The 23,240-nt window shown below is 47.3% G+C and overlaps 1 protein-coding gene across 1 annotated transcript in view; it reads left to right on the top strand.

Moving 5' to 3' along the window:
• The window catches only part of RASGRF1 (Ras protein specific guanine nucleotide releasing factor 1), a 944,233-nt gene that overhangs the window by 751,317 nt on the left and 169,676 nt on the right, over window positions 1-23,240 (top strand). Inside the window, exon 21 of the mRNA XM_069222980.1 lies at window positions 21,511-21,614. Coding sequence (XP_069079081.1) covers window positions 21,511-21,614 — 104 coding nt within the window. The remainder of the gene's footprint in view (window positions 1-21,510; window positions 21,615-23,240) is intronic.

The following is a 23,240-nucleotide window of genomic DNA, read 5'->3' as shown; positions in this document are numbered from 1 at the left end:
TCTTCTGGTCCACCAGACAAGGACAGGCAGAAGGATTTAGTCTATGCCAGCAACTTTTATTAAGGCAGCCAATGCTCTGAAAATACTACGACACCTTTGATCACCAGATGTTACATGATATCACAGAGTTACTTGAACTCATCCCGGAAGATAAGGAGACAGCATAAGCTATCCTTAAGGAAGGAGAACTTACTTTCTCATTCATTGTTGATGTAGCAATGTATGCCTCGAACACAGGTTTTCGCCAACTTGATGGAGAAACTATAATAAGAAGACAAGGCTGGCTAAAATCCACAGCCTCTCGTCCTGAGGTTCAATCTACGATTCTGAATGTGCATTTTGATGGCCTTACTCTTTTTGTTAACCATGTGTACAAGGCTCTTCATAGTCTTAAGATAGATATAGATACTGTCAAGGCTTTAGGTTTTTTACAGTGCTGCAGATCTGAATTGTCTCACTTTTGTGGCTCTCGAAGATCACAAAATACCGGAAGAGAATTCCATCAATTTGAAAGTCAGGGACACACATACTATCCCAGAAGACAATCTGGATACAATCAAGGATACTACTACAACTGAGATTCAGGGTGGAAGAGAAGTTCCTTGCAATCACGCACCAATGACAATCAAAAGAGAACCTGACACTCCACCCTTGCCCCCTCTTCCGTCTTTACTCAGAATTTGGGGGGATATTTCTCTTTTTGGTCCAGCTTCGGAGTCTATAATATTGGACACATGGGTGAGGCTAATTGTTCTTTCAGGTCAGACATTGAAACTCATTCAGAGACCCCTCTATGCCCACCCAAGAAGGAGCATCATCTCCAATTGAGGGAGTTTCAATGGGAAATTCTGTTGCTCCTTCTCAAGGGGTCTATAGATTCACAAAGAAACCATTTGTTTTATTCCAGGTTCTTCCTAATTAGAAAGTAAACAGGTCAGCAGAGGCCAATCCTGGATCTCAGATAGCAGAACATTTTTTTAAAACAGTATTTTCGGATGATTACTCTACAAGAAGTCCTCCTGATGATGCAAGAAGGAGATTTTATGACCTTCTTGGACCTTTGGGACGTATATTTCCACATGCCCATTCACTAAAAATACACAAAATATCTCTGATTATTGGTAGCAGGACATCACCACCAGTGGAAGGCGCTGCCTTTAAGACTGAAATCAGCGCCTCTAAAATGTACCAAATGTCTCACTACAGTAGCTGCCTTTCTCAAATGAGAAGGTCACCAAGTATTCCCATACCTAGATGACAAGCTTGTGAAAGCACCATCGAAGGGAGCGGCAAACGTTTCTAATGTGGCCTGCATCAGTCTCTTCTGGAGGTTGGGTCTTACGTTGAACTGAGAGAAATCATCCTTAGATCACCATACAAAAATCTACTTCCTTCGGTCTATTACTTGATGTGCAGATGAGAAAGGCTTTTCTATCAGCAGAAAGTGTGAGACAGTTGCAAAAAGTGACAAATTAATTTTTCAAAACAATCAGTCATAGTGAGGCAGCACAAGTCCCTGTTAGGCCTGTAGGGATCATATGCAGGCTTTGGTCAGTTTTGCAGGCTCTGGATGAAACCTGACCAGCAAGAACTGGAACTGCAATGGAAGCATGTTAAAGGCTCATGGAAAGATACAGTCTGTGTCAGTCAATCGTACTTTATTCAACCAACCAGGCTCATAAAAGTACAAATACACATAAAACATTGCTATGCTACACATTTAAAAATGAGCAAAGCCATGCATGATCAATACCTATTCTTAGCCCACATACCACATAGCAACTTCACCATATAAAAGATTACAAAGAAAAGTGATGAGCTACTTTGGCTCGATTATAACAGTGTCTTTTAGAACATATGAATTTAATGCTAATCTCTGGGGCAAACAGCTCTTTAAGCCACTGTTCCATGTGGACACAGTCCTCAATAAAGTGCCAGTGCTTTCCTTGTTTAAAACAAATAAAATCACATAAAATTCCTAGAATCAACTTAATAAACAGTCCATTGGATCTGAATCTAGCAGCAAGACAAGACTCTTCCATATCTTCCCATTATCAGTGCTAACAAATCCTTCACAAATGCACAAAAGCGTTTACATTTAAGGCGTAAAGTCAGATGGTTCATACATCTCTGATTCCAATCTCTGATTCCTAAGCTTTGAACCCAGCATGATACACACTGTGCCACAAGGCATTGAGTGGTAAGTTGCAACTTGGGCGTGAGCCCCCCACTAAATGGGAAAAGTGCAAGTTCATTAAAAATGGGAGAACAAGTTATTGCTCCGAGATCTTTTGCAGAAAACTAACCAATGAAATACAGGCCATATCCTAAAATGTATTAAATCACTGAGACTGCATAATGGTGGTTCACCAAATCCCTCCCAATGACTGTCACATCAGGTCCATGTCATATGCTCGGATGCATTTAGATTGCCAGATCCAGGCAGCCAAAAGGTACCTTGAACCGTGAATACCACCAGGCTGGAACTGTCAGTTCTTAAAATTCCAAGTGCATCCAGGGTGCAGGGTCCTGCCCAGGGTCCTACACAGTGGTGATCACCATGTCCTCCTCTGTGGGCCATATCCTGGACAGAAAAATAAAAAGTGTCATATGGTTTCTGACGGACCTCTACACAGCGGACTTATCAGTGTTGCTTTCCACATTGACCCATTTGACACAATAGAGTCTAATAGGGAGACGCTGATACCTGAATTGAAGGAACAATTTCCGAGCTGGGGGAGGGGGCAGGGTGTTGTGGGGGGGGGGGGGGGGGTAGGGTAATCTCATCAATTGTTGCCTCATATTGTGGCAACATTTCATGAGTCTTTGTCAGGAAACAACCTCTATCTTCCGGACCCAGGTTATCCAAAACTACTACCAGCTCCTTGGCCATAGTGGCCACTGTCTCCAGGGCCTCAGGGTGTTTTTCAACCCATTCCCATCAAATGATTTTTCCTTTATTGGAGAGTTCTATATCCCCAACTTGTACAAATCCCTTGATTGGTGGACCATTAGCAAAGTTTCTCCGTAACAACAGACTAAGGACATTCTGATCACTGTCTGCCATATCAATGACCACCAGGTCCTACACAAGAAACCGGCACTTCAAACTAACTATAAAATAATCAATGTGACTAGTGTAACCATGCTTATTGAAAGTGCATTTGCTTTCAGTGTCAGATTTAGTTCTACCGTTTGCCGCTCTCAGATCAAAGTTTAGAGTTAGCACAGGTAACTAAGCAGCCCCGGGGGACCATTTTACAGTAGGCAAATCTAAGGGAGGGACTCTCCATTTTGCATCCTCTTCTGATAACATATTTTGATTGAATGATTGAAGAGGTTCACAGATGAAGTTCAAAACACCTGTCACTATGATCTCCAAACATGCTGAGCATATCTGCCACCCTCTTCTTTGGACTTTTATCTCTTACCAAGCGGACTGGGGCTTAAGCGGGGCAATCAGGGCAGAGTTGTTTGGTGGATTGAATAGCTCTTCGACTTCAAGTAGAAGGCCAATAAATTCTATCCATAACACAGTTTGCTCACGCTGAACTGAGGCCTTTCTTTGCAGTAAGATGGCCATTTCTGTCTCTACAGTCTTTCTCTTCCCCATAGTAGCGCAGGCTACAAAATGAAAACAGGATAGACAAATGCCTGATATAAGTACAGGCACGAAATTAGAGGGGTGGCCCAGCCCAGCTTCCTCCAGGCTCTGACTGGAGCAGATTGGCTTGCCCTTGGCCTGGGTTTTCTCCAGCCACGGCCTAGGTGCATCCCACGCAGCGGGAAAAATGAGACACTAATAAGCGCTCAACGGGAGGTGGGTGCAGCAATGTCAGTGCCTTCCTTTGCGTTGAGGATTGGTGGATTGAGTCCCCTAAGTGTAGCCCAATCCCATCTGGATGCCTTCAGTATCCCGTGCAGCGGGAAAGATGACGTGTTAGGCGGGAGGCGCGTGCAGCAATATTGGTGCCTCATGGTGTGAAACAGATCGGGAGATGGAGTCCCCTGAGTGTAGCCCTGTCCCGTCTGGATGCTTTCTACGGTTTGTGTCACACGATGACTGACGAAGACAATGCAGTGGAGGAAGCTCCCAGCAAATCTATATGCAGGACTTTCTTTTCTGCCTACAACAGAAAGGATGATACTCACAACAGATGTTTCCATGGATGGATGGGGAGATCACCAGTAAGAACTCTCAACCAGAGGCAACTGGTAGATGCAGAGAGGATGCTTCACATCCGTGTGCTGGAACTCTGCATAATATGTCTTGGTGCACCAATCCTAGTCAGAACGGACAACACAACATCTATGTTGTACATAGCAAGGCAAGGAGCAATTTGGTCCCAACCCCTGTGAGAAGAGGCTCAACTACTGTAAGGGGAGCATGGGCATTCCTGTGCATCCACCCATAGCATCTAACATAATCCCATATTTACTACAGGCAGTAAACCTGGGATTGTGCAAAAACCTGTGCGTAACGCAGAAATGTGTGAATCAGACATAGAAAGAGGAATATGCCTCTAAGGTTTGTTTTGTGTAGAAAGGAATCCCTTCCGGCACAATAACAATCCTGCCTGTAACATAGGCATCCTTGTACCATGGTGCAATGTTGCCTGAATTGGTGCTAGGTAGGGCCACTACGCGAGCATTATGAGGGAGCAGAAGTGTGCCATATCTTAGTAGACTTTGCTTGCTGCCCTGTGTTGGGTGATACTTTAGTAAATATGCTCGTGTTGCACTTGCTCCTGTCTGCAGGATCACCCCCAATTGTTTTTTTGCCTTCTTCCCTCATGTTTTCTGAACCTGTTTTGTTGGCTTTTAGGACTCTGTGCATTTTACTACGGCTAAACAGTGCTTCTGCTCTCTTCTTTAAACATAGTAAGATTGGCTTATACCCAATTGACACATTTAATTTATTATAAATCCTTAGTAAAGTGGTACTATGTATACCCAGGGCCGGTAAATTAAATGCTACCAGTGGGCCTGCAACACTCATTGTGCCACTTACTTAAGCAGCCTCTTTAAACATGTCTCAGGCTTGCCATTGCATCCTGTGTGCATTTTAAAGTGCCATTTCAACCTGGTAAATAAACCTTTTGCCAGTCCTAAACCTTTTTTTTTTTAATGCAAAAAAGTCACCCCTACGATAGGTCCTAAACAGCCTATAGAGCAAGGTGCATTGAACTTAAAACGCTGAACACGCACTTTTAAGCTTTACATGTCCTGGTAGTTCACTACTGAAAGGCCTACCTCTATCATAGGATAACATGAAAGTTGCCTTATTGTATTTAATAAGTGACAACTTTTGCATGGGAACACGTAGAAATATCATGTATGGTCTCTAAATAAATCATTTTTAATGGTAAGTCGAGTTCTAAATCACAATTCTGAAAATGCCACTTTTAGAAAGTTGACATTTTCTTGCCCAAACCGTTTGGTGCCTGCAGCCTGTATCCTGGGTCACATGAATAGATGTAGTTGGCCGCTGTGTATTCCTCCCAGACAGTGATACAATGAGGAACTTGTGTTATCAAGATGGACCATCTTGTCAGGATGGGAAGGGCGGAGCTGTCACCTACCACACCTACATTTCAAAGGGACTGCCTCAGTGCCTTCACAAAGGACTTCACAATAATCTTTTGTCACCCTAGACATCATGGGACCAGGGCAGGGAGTAAGTAAATTCCAGTACAAACTGTGGGTGAAAAACAGTAGAAATGTCTCCCACTTTAAAGCTTGCATCAGGTATAAATATTTGACCTGGAGACTCTTTAGTACACTTTTGGGCCTGTGGATCCTACAGAAGCAGTACTGCCCTGCTGCCTGAGGCCTGCCCTGCTGTCTGAGAAGGTAGACTGGACCTGCTCCCTTCAACCAAGGCTACATAAAGTGACTCCAAAGGTTAGCTGACTGACACCCTGTTCAGAGCTATAGGGACTGCGTGAAGATCCTACCCAAACTTTTCTTACTAGGATAGGGTCTCATAGTGTGTCTGTGATAATCCGCATGGAGAAATGTTACTTATCCTGTAAGCATCTGTTCGTACAATGTGGTGCTGTAGATTCATATGCTTTGCATACTCCGCCATATAGTGCTGAGCTCAGACACTTGCAAGTTGTCTTTCGAGTCACAAGGTTATCTTTTATCTGCCAATGCGCATTGTCACTGACTCCATGTTAGATTGTTTTTCATCCAGCAGATGAGAGAAGATTGGAGTGGTGAGTAGACGGAGTATGGTGTACATGTGTATTAGGAACGGAGTTACATTTATAAGAAAAAAGAGATCTGCAATCAGAGGCACACACTCCGAAGGAGGTGGGTTAGCGCATGTGAATCTACAGCACTACATTCTATGAACAGATGCTTACAGGGTAAGTAACATTTTCTGTTCGTAGCATGTGTTGCTGTACATTCACATGCTGTGCTTTTACTGTAAAGCAGTACTGTCATACAAGCCGTGGCTAGCGTGTGGACCACTTGGCCAACCATAACCTCTTGTCTGGTGAAGACATCCACACAGTGGTATTGGTATACGTGTGTGGGGTTGATCAAGTGGCTGCTTTACATATGTCTGATAGGGGAATGTTTCCTAGGAAGGCCATAGTTCGAGCCTTTTTCCGTGCTGCCTGTGCCCTGAGTGTAACAGGGAAGATTATTTTGGCATTGTGATAACAGGTTTTAATACACTTAATTATCCATATACCAATACCTGCCTTGGATATAAGTTGACCCTTCTAAGGCTTTGTGAAGGACACCAAGAGTTGGTCTGATCTACGGAAAGACTTAGGGGGTCATTACGACCTCGGCGGTCTTTAAAAAAGACCGCCGAGGCCGCGGGAGCCAGAATACCGCCATTGCCGGCGGTATTCTTGGCTCCCTATTATGGCATTTCCGCTGGGCCAGCAGACGGTAACAGTGTTACCGTCCGCTGGCCCAGCGGAAATGTCACATCAACATTGCTGCCGGCTCGTAATAGAGATGGCGTCAATGCTGATGTGCAGCAGGTGCAATTTCGGGCAGTGAAATGCGCGACGGGGCTATGTCTGGGGGCCCCTGCACTGCCCATGCCAAGTGCATGGGCAGTGCAGGGGCCCCCAGGGGCACCCCAAGTCCCCGTTCCGCCAGCCTTTCAAAGGCGGTGTTTACCGCCACGGACAGGCTGGTGGTCGGGGACTCATAGCTTGCACCGCTGCCCTGGGGATTATGACTGCCAGGCGGAATCCTGGCGGTCAATTGGAGGGGCCGGCGGTATGGCCGTGGCAATTCCGCCACGGTCATAATTGCTGGCGGAACACCACTTTACCGCCGGCCGCCAGCGTCGTAATCACCCCCTTAATTCTGTTAGCATAATACACAAGAGCACATTTAGGGGGTCATTCTGACCCCGGCGGCCCAGGGTTGGCGGGAGCACCGCCAACAAGCTGGCGGTGCCCCGCAGGGCATTCTGACCGCAGCGGTTCAGCCGCGGTCAGAAAGGGAAAACCGGCGGTCTCCCGCCGGTTTTCCGCTGCCCTGTAGAATCCTCCATGGCGGCGCAGCTCGCTGCGCCGCCATGGGGATTCTGACACCCCATACCGCCATCCTGTTCCTGGCGGCTCTGCTGCCAGGAACAGGATGGCGGTATGGGGTGTCGTGGGGCCCCTGGAGGCCCCTGCAGTGCCAATGCGAATGGCATGGGCACTGCAGGGGCCCCCGTAAGAGGGCCCCACTTTGTATTTCAGTGTCTGCTTTGCAGACACTGAAATACGCGACGGGTGCCACTGCACCCGTCGCACCTTCCCACTCCGCCTGCTCAATTCTGAGCCGGCGTCCTAGTGGGAAGGCTGTTTTGCACTGGGCTGGCGGGCGGCCTTTTGGGGTGTCGCCCGCCAGCCCAGTGCAAAACCCAAAATACCCTCAGCGGTCTATTGACCGCGGAGCGGTATTTTGGAGGGGGGAACTCTGGCGGGCGGCCTCCGCCGCCCGCCAGGGTGAGAATCACCCCCTTAATGTCTACAGTGTGTAGTGCTCTCCTTGTACTGAGTCTGGTTCGGGAAAGAAGGCTGGAAGTTCTATTACCTGGTTAAGGTGAAAAGGGCATAACACCTTGGGTGTGAACTTAGCATTGGTTCTCATTATAACCCTGTCCTTCTGCACCTGAATGAAGTGTTCCTGTAATGCGAGTGCTTGGAATTCAGCAGAAAAGCCACTTTCCAGGAGGTGTACTGGAGAGGGCATGATTGGAGGGGCTCAAAATGGGGCCCAATGAGTGTGGTAAGAATTACATTGACACTACATGCCGAAGTGGGGGGAACTAAGGGTGGTATGACCCTTCTGGGACCCCCCATAAAGGCATTAACCTCGGGCTTGCAACGAAGGGAGGAGTGCTTTCTATTTTGCATGTAAGCTGCTTTAGAAGCTAATTGAAAAAGTATACAAGTATAAGTTAAGCATTACGTGTGCAGATGGAGTAAATAGCATATGATATCAAAGACAGTAGGTTTTAAGGATACCGGGTGCCTAGAAATGTAGTGGACAAATCTCTTCCATTAAGCTGTTTAATAAGCTCATGTATTTGGTCTACGGGGTTTGCACAAGATGCTCATACATTCTTTTGGGAGGTGTAGGTAACCAAACTCAAGGACCTCAGATGCCAGATTGCTTGATTGAGTTGCTTGAGCTCTGGACACCTGGTCTGGCCATGGTTCCTGGTGAGAAGGTCCCAGGCTGTCTGGCCAGGAGAGGCTAGGAGGATGAATGTTTGAGATGTTTGCTGCATTTTCCACTTTATGAATGGATGGATTGGGAAAGACGGAAAGGCATAAGCAAATATCTCTGATTATTACATCCATGGTTCATTTCCCAGTGACCGTGGGTGTGGGTACCTAGAAGTGGAGGTTAAGCATTTTGTATTTTTGGGGGTGGTAAAGATATCTATTTGTAAGGGGCCCCAGCAGTGGTAATAGCTGTGGAGGACTTGTGGGTGGAGGTACCACTTGTAGACTTGTTGGTGTGTCCTGCTGAGCAAGTCTGCAGTGGCACATGTTCTAAGCTAGTAAGGAGACCTTTGCTACCTTGCTTTTGTGGATATTACATGGTGGTCATGCTGACTACCGCCACTTTACCACAAATGAGGGAAAGGAAAGCTTTTGCTTCCAACTCTAGATAGTTGATATGATGCCCCTTTTGATGTGGAGCCATCACTCCCTGTACTTTAGTGAGAGTGACATGTGCTCCCCAGCCAGCTTGAGTGGCATCAGTAGTAATGGTTACTTGTGGCATAGGGTCTAGAAAAGGCCTGCCCTGCAACAGGTTGTTGCTATTTTTACTGCTGCGGACAATGATGTATGGTTGGTCTTTACCAACACTAGATCCTCCAATAGACCCTCCAATCTTAACCATTGGGCAGAGAGGCACTGTTGCAATGGACGCATGTGCAGCCGAGCATGGGGCTCTCTGGCAACGCATGAGGCCATCATGCAGAGAAAGTGCATAACAGTTCTGACTGTTATGGTAACAATTTGGTTGAAAAAGAGCACTAGCTGTTGAAAAGCTGAGACCCTTTGCTTACTTAGATATGCCTTGTCTGTGACAGAGGTTAGTATCGACCCTAGAAAGGGTTGTTTCTGCACGGGTAACCAATAGGACTGGTGGCACTGAAGGTGAATCGAGGCTGTGGAGCGTGAGTGTGTGATAAGCACTGGGGCTTGCTTGTGCTCTTGATCAGCCAATCATCCAGAAAGACATGGGTTTTTGATGTGCAGTGAAGGCTGCCACACATTTGATGAAGACCTTTGGGGCAGCGGTGACGCCAAGCGGTAACACTTTGAACTGATAATGATGTCCACTTACCACAAACCACAGGTACCGTTGGTGGGTGGGATGGATTGGAATGAGGAAGTAGGCGTCCTTGAGATCTAACACTGTCACAAAGTCGCCTTGCTGCAGCAGATGGATGACATCCTGTAAGATTACCATGTGGAAGTGTTGAGGCATATATACTGGCCGGTTGAGAGGCCTGAGGTCTAGGATGTGCCTGAGGGAGCCAACCTTCTTTAGGATGAGAAAGTAGAGAGTGCAAACTCCTTTGCCCTGTTGATTGAGGGGGACTGGTTCTATAGCCCCTTTTTGAAGGAGCTTCCAGGAGGTTGAGAGGCTCTCTGCTGAGGCTGTGTTTGTGGGGTTGAATGTTGAGGAGGTGTGAGAAGTTCTAGGCGGTGGTTGTGGCGAAACACTGCTAAGACCCACTTCTCAGATGTGATTCCCTGCCAGCATGGAAGGAAATGCTGGGGTCTCTTACCGACAGCTGTTGTGTGATGAGGAGGGATGGGGAGAGGGAGTCAATGGTTGGTGACAGAGACCGCCTTGCCAGTTCCACCGTTGCCCCCCTGTCTCTGGTGTCATTGTAACTATAGGCACCTTTGCTGTAGGCCAGTGGGGAGTACTGCTGGTAAATCTGCTGCTGCTGTCTCTACTAGGAAGAGGTAGCCTTAAGAGAGGTGCTTTTGGAACTCCCCCTGTATCAGTACTTCCAGAAGGATCCTCCAGGGGTGGACATTTGGAGGGCACCCATGGCCTTGGCTGTGTCAGTGACTTTTTTATTTTTTTCTAGCAGTTGGTCAACCTGAGGCCTAAAAACACGTTCCACATCAAATGGCAGATTGAGCATATGCTGCTAAATCACAGGCTTAAAGCCCGAAATGCAAAGTTAAAGATAAATAGCAGAGGTATCTGGATTGACCAGGGTGCATCTGATGGTGGCAGTAGAGATCACTTTACCCTGTGCTCCTAATGCTTCCCTCATCAGGCACGTGCTTAATAAGATCACTCATCTCATCCCAGTGTGCTTTGTCATACTTGGCCGTCAGAGTTGACGATTCTCCAATGAGAGGTGGCTCTAACAGCTACCATTTTCCCTGCTGCATCAAGTTTTTTTACTCTCTTTAATGGGTGAGGGGCATCACACATGCACTGAGACTTAACGCACTTGTGCACTGTATGAACCACCAAAGAATCTAGGGCAGCTTGACCTATGATGTATGGAGGGTTGTTGGGGAAGCGTTTATATTTTTTTTGTATCTACCATGGCTTCAACTGGTTCCTTGAACGTGTTTGTGGCCGACTTCAGCATCCCCATGAGCATGAGCAGAAATTGCACTGTCAGTTGGATTCACCGGGGGATCGACATCATAGTCGTCCCACAGTCATCAGAGAGCAACGGGTCAAATGGCGTGTCATCTGGGTCACATGGGTGAAAGTACTGCAATGTCCATATGAGGAGGGAAGGCTGGGGTGAGGTGTGGTGTGGTTGGTGGAAAAGGAGCTGGTAGAGGAAGAGGTGGAAGAGGGGGCACAATTGGAAGATGGCTGGTGGCCCTGCACTTGGCCTTCTTGCATTTGGGCACTGGAGGAGGTTCGGCTCCAAGGCAAGTTCAGTGCCAACATAGAGAGAATCTTTGGCCTCTGAGGTACTTTGGGCAGTGCGTGTAGGCAGGGGCAGTGACAGTTCTGAGGTTTTTGTTTGATGCCAATCTGTGCCAGAAGGCAGTGGGGACCCACAGGGCTGAGTCTTTGTCAAAGGGCCGGATATCGGATCCCCTCAAGGGAGTGCTGTGTCTCGACTCAAGGCATTTTGGGAAGGCCTGATATGTGGTTCTACTTAAGCCACACTCCGCTTCAAGGTCTTCATTTGGAGTCCCAAAGGCATAGATTTGCTGGGAGCCTGGGAGTCTTTGGAGTCAGAGTTGGAGCCTGAGAAGAATGCCTGTATAGTAGATGATGGTTGATGATGTGGAAGGCCCGGGCTCTTCGCTTTCCTCAACGCCGAGTGGGGGCTGTTCCCCGAAGATGTCAGGGGTGTAATCGGAACCTGCCTCTGCATCTTCTGATGTGCCCAGCGCCTTTCCCGTCGATATTGCATGCAGTGTCATTGATGTTATCATAGTCGGGATATAGATGAAGGTTACAGGCCTGGTGGTGGTCTGTCCAAGGGAACTTCATGTGACCCTGAGGACAGTTTTGAAAGGGTGTCCATTCCATCACCCTGGGTTCATTCTCGGCTGAAAAACATATGGAACGTTGTCAAGGACAAGGGGCACGAGGCCCCATGGAATGTGGAATCAACCGGGCTCTGGAAGGAAACGATTAGAAAACAAGGCAATAAGAGTTGTTCTCTTCCAGGGGATCCTTATCAAAGTCATAAACATTGAATATTCCCGCCCTTGTGCGGGGACCCCGGAGCATATATAAAATACACACATATAAAGTATGAAATATGCACGACAAATATATATATAACATTTTTAGTAGACACATTTTCATACTAAACTCATATATACATGTGTAAAACAGCAATGCAGACTATAATCATAAACAGGCTAAAATGCTTTATTTCTATGGGTTTTTTTTTTGTTTTGGTTTTTTTAAACAGTCCTTTTCAAAATTACAATAAGAGAAAAAATATTTACCAAAGCCCCATAACTGGGCCTAGGGAAATAAGCAGTCATCATCAGAGAAAAAGAAGAAAAAAACTACATTGAAAAAACAATGGAGCATTCTTAGCCAATAGGCTGCATGCAGGTTAACACAGGAGAACCATAAAAATTCTGGCACCGTGCCTTTAAGACCCTGAGCACCGCCAGTATCCCACCATGCCTCAGGGGTGAAGGAGAGGTGACAGTTGGTTCACAGTTAGGTCTGTTCTTTTTTCCGGCTTCTTCTGAGAGGATCCTGGAGCATTGAGCTCCCAGTTTTTCTGAGTTTTTCTCAGAAAAATACTTAAAAACAGCATTTTTTCTACTTTTACTCGACATCTAACACCTTTGTCTAAGTCTAGAAGTTTTTTCCTGACTGAAAAATGCCTTCCCTTTTTGTGAGTGCCCTTCCTGTGGGAAGAAGAAGGCCCAGTCAGATCCACACACTCTCTGCATTGTGTGCTTGCCTCAGAGTCACTGCCCTGACACTTTCAGACACTGCAAGAACATGTCAAAAAGAACTCTGAAGGACAGGGAGAAGATCAGGCTTCATGGTCTTCATGAGAGGCAGAAAACATCATCCTCTTCGCTTCCCAGGCAGCCAACAAGCCATTCTCAGGAGAGACAGGCTAGATCGACATCAGCAGGTAGGAAGATACCTGTTTGTTCCCCGTCGACGTAATCGCTGCCACCATCACACCGTCATAGATCACCGTCGACGGCGACCCGACCGACGTCGAAGGATACGACGTCGAGAGAACATGGCCACCGCAGGGGCAGATCTCCGTTGACGGCAACCCACCGATCGGTGTCGAGCCAGCACTGGCGTGCCCATTCACCGCCAAAGGCCTCACACCCCTCGACGTCAAGGAAGACGACGTCGAAATCGCCTCAGCGGCGAGAACGAGGACATCCGCCGTCGGCGGTCCACCACTCGACGGCGAGGCACATGACGTCGAGCAGGTCGCGGTCAAGGGATCGCCGTCACCGTCGAGGCACTCGACGTCGAGACCAGAGCAACCTGCGGCACTCCCTTCGACGTTGTTGCAGCTGTCGATGTCGACACAGGTTTTACCTGTCTTGCAGGGAGCAGAGCATCGGCTTCCGCCGGCGGATAAGACCACTCCAACATCTCCGGTGGTCTCCATAAGAAGTGGTTCATCTCGGTCGAGAGCTGCATCGTCTGGGCATGTCTCGCCCATCAACTTGTCACCAAGGTGGTTGGAGAGCCTTAATAGACCGACTGCCTCCCCAGACTCGCAGTATTCGAGGATGTACTCTCTTTCTGCCTCTCTCCCGAGAACACCATCACCAACAGCGCGGGCAGGACGGGCTCGTTCTGCTTCTCACCAGTCGACTGCGAGGCCTCGGCACTTGGCCACAGCATCTCGGAGCAGGTCACGCTCCCAGAGACGATCTAGGTCACGGTCACGCCATCACAGAAGGTCTCCCTCTTGGTCATCGTCGGGCCTCTGTCAGACAATACTCCCCCACCTTAACGGATTCTCCGCCAGCTAGAGTTTCCCCGGTAGATGACATTACAACCTTTAACGAGGTGCTTCTCAGGGGAGCAGAAAAACTAAACATATAGGTTCCGGAACCTTCAACCTCCTCATCCATCATCTTTGAAACCCTGCAACATAGGGCGGTTTCAAAAAAGCTGCTGCCGCTAGTGCCTGGTCTGTTACAACCAACCATGGATACCTTTTTAGCACCAGCCACCCTCAGATCAGCTCCTGCTAGGATCTTGAAGAAATATAAAGCACCTGAACAAGATCCTTTGTTTCTCAGGACGGATCCGCCGCCGGACTCAGTCATATTGGCCGCAGCCCGAAAAACGCACTCAGTAGCATCATCCTCCACGGTTCCACCTGACAAGGAGAGTAGACATCTAGACTCTCTGGGGAGGAAAATGTGTGGCACGGCGGCTTCCATGATGAAGGTCTCCAGCGCTTCTGCACTCCTAGGCAGATATGACCGTTCACTCTGGGGTTCTCTGAACAGGTTTGCAGGCAAATTGCCTAGGGAGGACAGGCAGGATTTCCAGGAGATCCTTCAAGAGGGCTGTCTGGTCTCCAATCAGGCCATCAGCGCAGCAGCAGATGGGGCAGACTTAGCTGCACATGGGTACGCACATGGGGTTTGTGCAAGAAGGTCTTCCTGGTTGAGACTGACAGGATTGAAGCAGGAAGCGCAACAGCGTATCCTAAATCTTCCGTTCAACTGGAACTCGCTTTTTGGTACCCATACAGACGAGGAGATGGCGCGCATGAAGACGGAAGTGGATACCATGAGAGCAGTAGGCCTGGAGAGAAAAAAGGACTTCAGGCGAAGGTATAGGCCTTACGACAGGCGCCCTTTTCAGCAGAGGGTTCAAACCCCTCATTGGTCCCAGAGGCCACAGCAGAGGCAAGGACGCCCACTTTTTCAATCTCGTAAGGCCACGAGGGACCAAGGGTCAAGTAGACCACAGTAGTCCACACCCAAAACTCCAGCAAAACAATGAGGACTCGCTTCCCTTAACACCGTGCACCACTCTGGTGGGGGGAAGTATCACAGAGTTCATTCACGAGTGGCGTGGTATAACAAAAGACAAATGGGTGCTCAACATTGTCGAGAATGGGTACTCTCTTCTTTTCCGACAACCTCCTCCTCACTTGCCACCAACCAAAGACAATCCGTCTCACATGAGCCTATTGCGCAAAGAGGCTCACGCCCTTTTACGGAAAAAAGCAATAGAAAAAGTTCCAGTCACGCACAGAGGGAAGGGGGTATACTCCTGTTATTTTCTGGTAGCGAAAAAAGGTAGAGAGGGAGTTTTCAGACCGATTCTGGACTTACGACTACTGAACAAGTACATAAAAAAGCAAAAGTTCAGGATGCTGGCTCTTCACCAGATTTTCCCTCAGCTACATCGGGGAAACTGGATGTGCTCCATCGACCTGCAAGACGCGTATTTTCACATCCTGATCATTCCCAAGCATCGGAAATTCCTACGCTTCCGGATAGCCTCCCAGCACTATCAGTTCGAGGTGCTACCATTCGGCCTGAAATCTGCCCCTCGCGTTTTCTCAAAATGCATAGCAACGTTAGCAGCACATCTAAGGAAACAAAAAATCTTAATTTACCCATACCTAGATGACTGGCTACTGAAAGCCTCCTCTCCGGAGCAGGCGAGAAGCCATCGGGACATTGTGCTCAGTGTTTCCAGGTCTCTAGGTCTACAAGTCAACTACCAGAAGTCCACCTTGACTCCAACGCAAAATCGACATTACCTGGGAGCAATACTGGATACAGAGCTCGAAAGAGTGTATCCTTCGGAGGAACGATTGTTATCAATAAAGAGAAAATGTCAAGACCTACTAAAGTCCGACGAACCTACGGCTCGCCAGGTGACATCTCTACTGGGCTCCATGGCTTCGTGCATTTTCATTGTCCCGAATGCCAGGCTACATATGAGGCCTCTCCAAGAGGTGCTAGAAAACAACTGGAACCAGAGCACAGGCCGCTGGGAGGACAGAGTGCGGCTTCCGATAAGAGCGCGACAATCATTGCGATGGTGGATGCACAGACCTCACCTGTCAGTGGGAGCCCCATTTCACCAGGTAATCCCATCCAACACTCTGGTAACGGACGCATCTCTTCAGGGATGGGGGACTCATCTAGGTTCCCTTCAAGCTCAGAGCCTGTGGTCCGACAACGAAAGAGAGTACCACATCAACCTGCTGGAGCTCAGAGCAGTCCATCTGGCTCTCAAGTCTTTTGCTCCATCGATTCAGGGGAAATCTCTCCTAGTACAAATGGACAATACGACCACAATGTATTATTTGAACAGACAAGGGGGAACGAGATCCCTACCCCTATCTCCTAGCGAGAGGAATGTCGCTTACAGCAGTTCACCTACCAGGTCAACAAAATGTGGAGGTGGACTTCCTGAGCAGACACCTCGAGGACGCCCACGATTGGGTCCTTCACAACGAAGTTGTCGAAGACATCTTCGCTCAATGGGGTCGGCCTCAATTGGATCTCTTTGCAGACGAGGTAAGCAGGAAATGCCCAGACTTCGCTTCCAGGTTCTACCGTCCGGGATCTCGAGGGAATGCCCTGTTGATCGACTGGTCAGGGATATTTCTCTACGCTTTTCCACCGATCCCCCTCATACCTGCGGTGATCAACAAACTTTACAGATCCAGCACCAGAATGATTCTCATAGCTCCGCAATGGCCTCGTCAGTTCTGGTACACAGATCTCCTCAACCTATCGGAACAAACTCACAGGAGGCTGCCGTGCCGACCGGATCTCCTTTGCAGGTTGGGAGGCAGGATACTTCACCCCAACCTACCCTCTCTGAGCTTGACGGCATGGCTCCTGAATTCCTGCAGTATGGGCACCTAGGGCTCTCGCAGGAGTGCATGTACATCTTGAAGGAGTCCAGACGACCTTCCACGCAGCGTTCTTATGCGTTCAAGTGGAAGAGGTTCTACATATGGTGTCGTCAGCAAGGTCAGAATCCTATACTGGCTCAGGAGGAGGTCATACTGTCTTACCTACTCCATTTGGCAAAATCGGGTCTGCAGGTATCATCTATTAAGGTACATTTATCTGCCATTACAGCCTATCGTAAGTCACCTTCTCAGGAATCCTTTTTTACAAGACCAGTAGTCAAGGATTTCTTAGAAGGTTTGAAAAAAGTTTTTCCACCCATTCGGAAACCCTCCCCTCCATGGGAGCTGAACATAGTGCTATCAAAACTTATGGGCCCTCCTTTCAAACCTATACACAAAGGGCCTGATTCTGATGTTGGCGGGAACCGCCAGAAGACCGTACCGCGGTCGAAAGACCGCGGCGGTCATTCTGGGTTTCCCACTGGGCTGGCGGGCGACCGCCAAAAGGCCGCCCGCCAGCCCAGTGGGAAACAGCCTTCCCATGAGGACGCCGGCTCCGAATGGAGCTGGCGGAGTGGGAAGGTGCGACGGGTGCAGTGGCACCCGTCGCCTATTTCAGTTTCTGCATAGCAGACACTGAAATACATAGTGGGGCCCTCTTACGGGGACCCCTGCAGTGCCCATGCCATTGGCATGGGCACTGCAGGGGACACCAGGGGCCCCACGGCACCCCCTACCGCCATCCTGTTCCTGGCGGGAGACCCGCCAGGAACAGGATGGCGGTAGGGGGTGTCAGAATCCCCATGGCGGCGGAGATTCTCAAGGGCAGCGGAAAGTCGGCGGTACACCGCCGATTTTCCGTTTCTGGCCGCGGCTGAACCGCCGCGGTCAGAATGCCCAGCGGTGCACCGCCAGCCTGTTGGCGGTGCTACCGCGGTCATTCGCCCTGGCGGTTTTTACCGCCAGGGTTAGAATGACCACCAAAGCCTCTTTGCAACACCTTACGTGGAAGACGGCTTTTTTGGTAGCCATTACTTCCGCAAGGAGGGTCAGTGAGATTCAGGCTTTGTCCTCCAAAGAACCGTACACAGTCTTCCACGAGAATAGAGTGGTTCTACGAACTCATCCATCATTCCTACCGAAGGTGGTGTCAGAATTTCACATCAATCAAACTATTTCTCCACCAACTTTTTTCCCCAATCCGGAGACTCCGGCGGAAAAAGCTTTGCACTCCCTAGATTTGAAAAGAGTGCTAAAATTTTACTTGGATAAAACCAAGCTAATTAGACATTCCAACCACTTGTTTGTAAATTACGGTCATTTAAGAACAGGAGAGGCAGCATCAAAACGAACCATATCTAGATGGATAGTTTCATGTATTGTTAATGCATATCAATTGGCTACAAACAGCTACTTGCTAGACCTAAGGCGCATTCGACAAGAGGAAATGCGGCTACTGCTGCCCTCCTTAATAATGTGCCAATCTCTGAAATTTGGAAGGCTGCTACATGGAAGCCTGTACATACATTTACTAGGCATTACTGTTTGGACTCAGATGCAAGAGCAGACGCCCAAGTTGGGCAAGCTTCTCTGAGAAATTTGTTTGCATGATACATATCTATTCCTGCACTTCTATTAGACAGTCCGCAAAGTTAAGGGATGGGCTTGCTAATCTATTCAATGTTTATGACTATTGATGAGGATCCCCTGGAAGAGAAGGATAAGTTACTTACCTGTAAATCCTAGTTCTCTTCCAGGGGTATCCTCATCAAAGTCATAAACAACCCACCCTCCTCCCCAGACACACGTCTCCTAGAAGTGCAGGACAGACTATCTTTCGAATCCGCTACACAGCTTGTCACCGTAAAAAAGTACTGACCTAACTGTGAACCAACTGTCACCTCTCCTTCACCCCTGAGACATGGTGGGATACTGGAGGTGCTCAGGGTCTTAAAGGCACGGTGCCAGAATTTTTATGGTTCTCCTGTGTTAACCTGCATGCAACCTATTGGCTAAGAATGCTCCATTGTTTTTCAATGTAGTTTTTTCTTCTTTTTCTCTGATGTTATTACTGCTTATTTCCCTAGGCCCAGTTATGGGGCTTTGGTAAATATTTTTTCTCTTATTGTAATTTTGAAAAGGACTGTTTAAAAAAAAAAAAAAAAAACTCCATAGAAATAAAGCATTTTAGCCTGTTTATGATTATAGTCTGCATTGCTGTTTTACGCATGTATATATGAGTTGAGTATGAAAATTTGTCTACTAAAAATGCTATATATATATTTTTCGTGCATATTTCATACTTTATATGTGTGTATTTTATATATGCTCCGGGGTCCCCGCACAAGGGCGGGAATATTAAATGTTTATGACTTTGATGAGGATACCCCTGGAAGAGAACTAGGATTTACAGGTAAGTAACTTATCCTTTTCCATATATAAGAGTTGAGGAGTATGCCAGCTGGGCCTGAATGGAGGCGAAGAAAAAACGCCGATCTCAGATCATCAGCCGTACAGGTCTGAACCTGACATTGTTGCCCATGCATATTTCCACATAAGGGAGGAGTCACTACATACCTTGTGACTCAAAAGACTTCTTGGAAGAAAACAATTTGCAAGTGCCAGAGCCCAGCACTAGATGGCAGGAGAATGCAGAGAATGTATATCTGCTGCAACACATGCTACGAATATGATGTTTTCTAGAATGCAGCTTGAGAGGGTTGACAGGCATTGCTATCTTTTATACTTGGCACAAACTATAGTTCAGACATGAAGTGGGACTTCCATCTCAAGTCCCTTAAGACAATTATCCCATCTAGACTATGTAAGGTTTGATAATGTTTCACACACTACTTGGCGGCTCTGCCTTGGTATGCAAAAAACATATTACCAATTTAGATGTTTTGTGTGCCTTTTCAACCCATGTGCAACATTTCAACCCTAGCGGTGGTGGAGGGCACATTCTTATGCAGGTGACTCTATTGGTACAAGTACTTTAAAGTATGAGCTGGTTCTTCAATCAAGATCTACCCACGCTGTGGTAAATACAAGTATATTTTGACCCCGTGTGAAAAATAAATGATGGGATCCAGAAATCAAAGCCTAACACATTGAAAGGGCCTAGCTTGGTGTCCCCCATCACGCTGCTGTTTTATATCTAAATATTTAGAGAGGGACCTTGTTGAGGATTCTGGTCTGCCACAAGTGAATACATGATAGTTTTTAAAGGGACAAAGGAGAAGTTAAAAATGCTAACTGTATTGCTAATTTCATCGTTCGTGTTTCACATTTTTGTTTTCTCATATTAGTAATCAATAATGCAGGTTACCTAGCGGCAACTAGTTTTGAAAATTTTGAAAATATGTCCCGGTTTATCACAATGCGAGAGTTACTTGACCCCTGAGCTGATCTGACTATGGAAGCCAAACACCGAAGAAACCACGCAAAACCTACTTAGGAAAAGAGTCAGGCTTATAAAGGTTCCATTTGTCCCCCTTAATATCACATAGGCTAATGTGGGCCTTGCTGTTGCGACCGTGGTGTCTCGGCCATCTGGGCATCAAAGTTAGGCAGTACCTTGTGTGGTCGTTGGTTCATGGGCGCCATAAAACCCTCAAGAAGCCCACAGCTGCAGGCTTTGAGTCTCACTCATTTGGGGCTGCCTTCTCTCGTGCTCCTGGTCTCGTTGCTTCTCTTTGTCCCCAATTCCAAAATGGTAGTCGCCTTTGTGAGAGTCTGCAGCTGCCTTTTAAAGCTACTCAGCAGCTAGGATAGTTCAGGATGTAATTACATTTTATTTTCCTTTTCATTCATGGCTGTTTCTTCCTGATTTTCTCAATCCCTTATGGTTCTCGTCAGTTGATGTTTGATGTAATTTTATTTTCCTATTATTTTGCTATAGAAGTGCTTCAGGCTGGTTGGCAGGTGCGTCACAAGAAAGTTGAGTTATTTTGGTTGTTTCCTCACCCCCTTCAGTTGTTGATCCTGACTCTTTGCTCTAGAAGAATTTCATTGTTGGGTTCCTGATTCCTGGTTTTCTTCAGTCCTTTAAATTCTGCACCCAGCAAGGAGTGTTTTTTTACTCCTTTTGGCTATTTCCTCCTGAGAAGTTGGCAGCTTCTCTAGGACACTTACCTACCACATGTTCCAGTGTAGGGTGATATTGTGGGTTCGGAAAAGGATGCCCTTAACTTGAGCAGCAGAAGGTCCAGATCCAGATTACGAGTAAGCATCCTGAACAGCCCAATGTTGTGATGTCCAAAACATCCGTTTGTTTCTGACATGGATTATGTTTTTGACCTGACAGCTATTCTTCAACAACAGATAGTGGAACTGGAGAAGTTAAGGCCCAAGAAACCCACCCATCAGGAAGCAGTCCACTCCAGGTCTTGCAACATTCCTGCCATAAAAACTCTTAAGTATTCTGAAGATCCTAAAAGGTTGGAGATTTTAGACGGCTTGGTGGCTTATTTTGCCTTTAAAGGGATTGGTTTAGGTTGAGGTGACAAGTTAGTGGCTATAGTTAAAGTGGAGATGTGGTTTGGTGTTAGGACTGGAGATAGAGCTGTTAGGGATGGATATTGAGACTGGATTCAGTTACAGTTATACAGTTTGTGTCAAGCCTGTTTTATGTGGGTGGGCGGACTTTAATAACTGAATCTTATCTTTAGGCTGAGGGAGGCAAAGCCGAGTCCTTTGAGAATCACTCGGCCCTGGAGATCGCAGAGCAGCTGACGTTACTGGACCATCTCATCTTCAAGAAGATTCCATATGAGTAAGTAATGCCCTCTCTGACCTATCTTTGTCCGTCCTTCTGACATTCTTTCTGTGAACTTGTGAGGCTTTCTCTGGCTCTTGATATGCACTCATTACACCTCACCCTTCTCACAGCCCCTTGTAGATCGGAAAAATAGGATCCCCTTAATTACCCCAACTTGACAGTATATCTTCACCCACACTGACACTCCTCCACATTCCATGCCCACACCTTTTACTTTCTCTTAAATCGATTTGAGAAACCTTTTTATATACTTTGAACTTTTCACAGCACCTTCTCTTTGTCTCTTCACCTTCCTCTTACTCATTACGAATATCGTTTGTATTCTGCCTTGCATTATTATGTCCGTTTCGTCCTATATTGGCATCACTCACTGCTCTTCCACTATTGTAACTCACTCTAGTGCACCCCTTGACATACCACCAACAGGACTAACACACAGCATTTCCAATTTGTCTCAGTCATGGCCTGTAGCACCAGTAGCTCACCTGGGGCTCATCGGCAGGCCTGTTACTGTACATCACTTGTGGCCTGCAGTAGTCCTGGTTGTTTCAGTACTGAGAAGAATATGTCGACCTGCCTATGTATTTGCCCATGTCGCCGGCCTTAGGTAGGGGTGAGCTCTGGTAAGCTTGGGTGTTATATTCAGAGGAGCAGACCTAATTAAATGATTCTAAAGTATTTGTTTAATTTCCGGCTGCCAGTGCATGCTCGTTCTCTCCAGACTCTCCTTAAATGTTGTTCCATTCCTTTAGTCTCCTTCCATTTCCCTTGAGAACGAGGAAATGTGTGCTCACGTGCTGGTCACAGCTATGAGGCAATCTGCCAAAACCTGACCTTTGAACACAAAAAGAGCTTACAATGAGATCACCGGAGGAAGACCAGAAGTGTTATGTGTTAAGCCCGCCCCCTACCTCCCCCAGAGGAGGGAGAGAATCAGAAGGGATGCTAAATCTGGCTTAACCCAGGACCTTAATTAAGCAATGGTCTGTCCTACACTTGTCAGTGCATCCTAGTGCTTAATGTGTAAATAAAAACGCACCGGTGCCCAAATCCCTCCTCTTAAACTCGAGGCTGCTGCAATTAAATGTGCGAACTTGGAATACCGAGGCAGCGTATCCTGAAGCCATCTCGGGCCTCCTTAATCCATTTACAGCGTCTCCCTGCCCCTTTAGTCACTCTTGCAGCTTTCTGCTGTCTCCCATTGTGACTCTTTCTCGTTTTTCTCTTCCTCCATCCGCAGTAAATGCTTGAGGCAGAAAAACAAGTTCCGGCCCTCAAAAATAAGTGCCGGCGCCCGCACCGGAAACAACACGCACAAGTTAAACACTGGTACAACCTCATTCCCATCTTATTCACTCTTTATTTTCCTAGCACAATCCTATCTAACTCAGTGCGCTTTCCTTTATCTGCCTAGACTCGGCTTGGCTAGCTTCTGCGATGACAATACCCCAAATTCTAGTGTACCATCAACTAAGCATCTACGTCCCCTTGAATTCCGTGAAGTACCTCAAATATGGCCATTTTACCACTCTGCGTCGCCATTGGAAAAATACTTGCTTCATTGTGCATTCCCTTTTCAGTACTGCCACAGAACCAGCATGCATGGCGAACATGTCACAG

This window comes from Pleurodeles waltl, chromosome 3_1 (assembly GCF_031143425.1).
Source record: "Pleurodeles waltl isolate 20211129_DDA chromosome 3_1, aPleWal1.hap1.20221129, whole genome shotgun sequence".
Classification (NCBI taxonomy): domain Eukaryota; kingdom Metazoa; phylum Chordata; class Amphibia; order Caudata; family Salamandridae; genus Pleurodeles; species Pleurodeles waltl.
The sequence above is the reverse complement of the archived record's forward strand: the minus strand, read 5'-3'. Positions and strand labels throughout refer to the sequence as shown.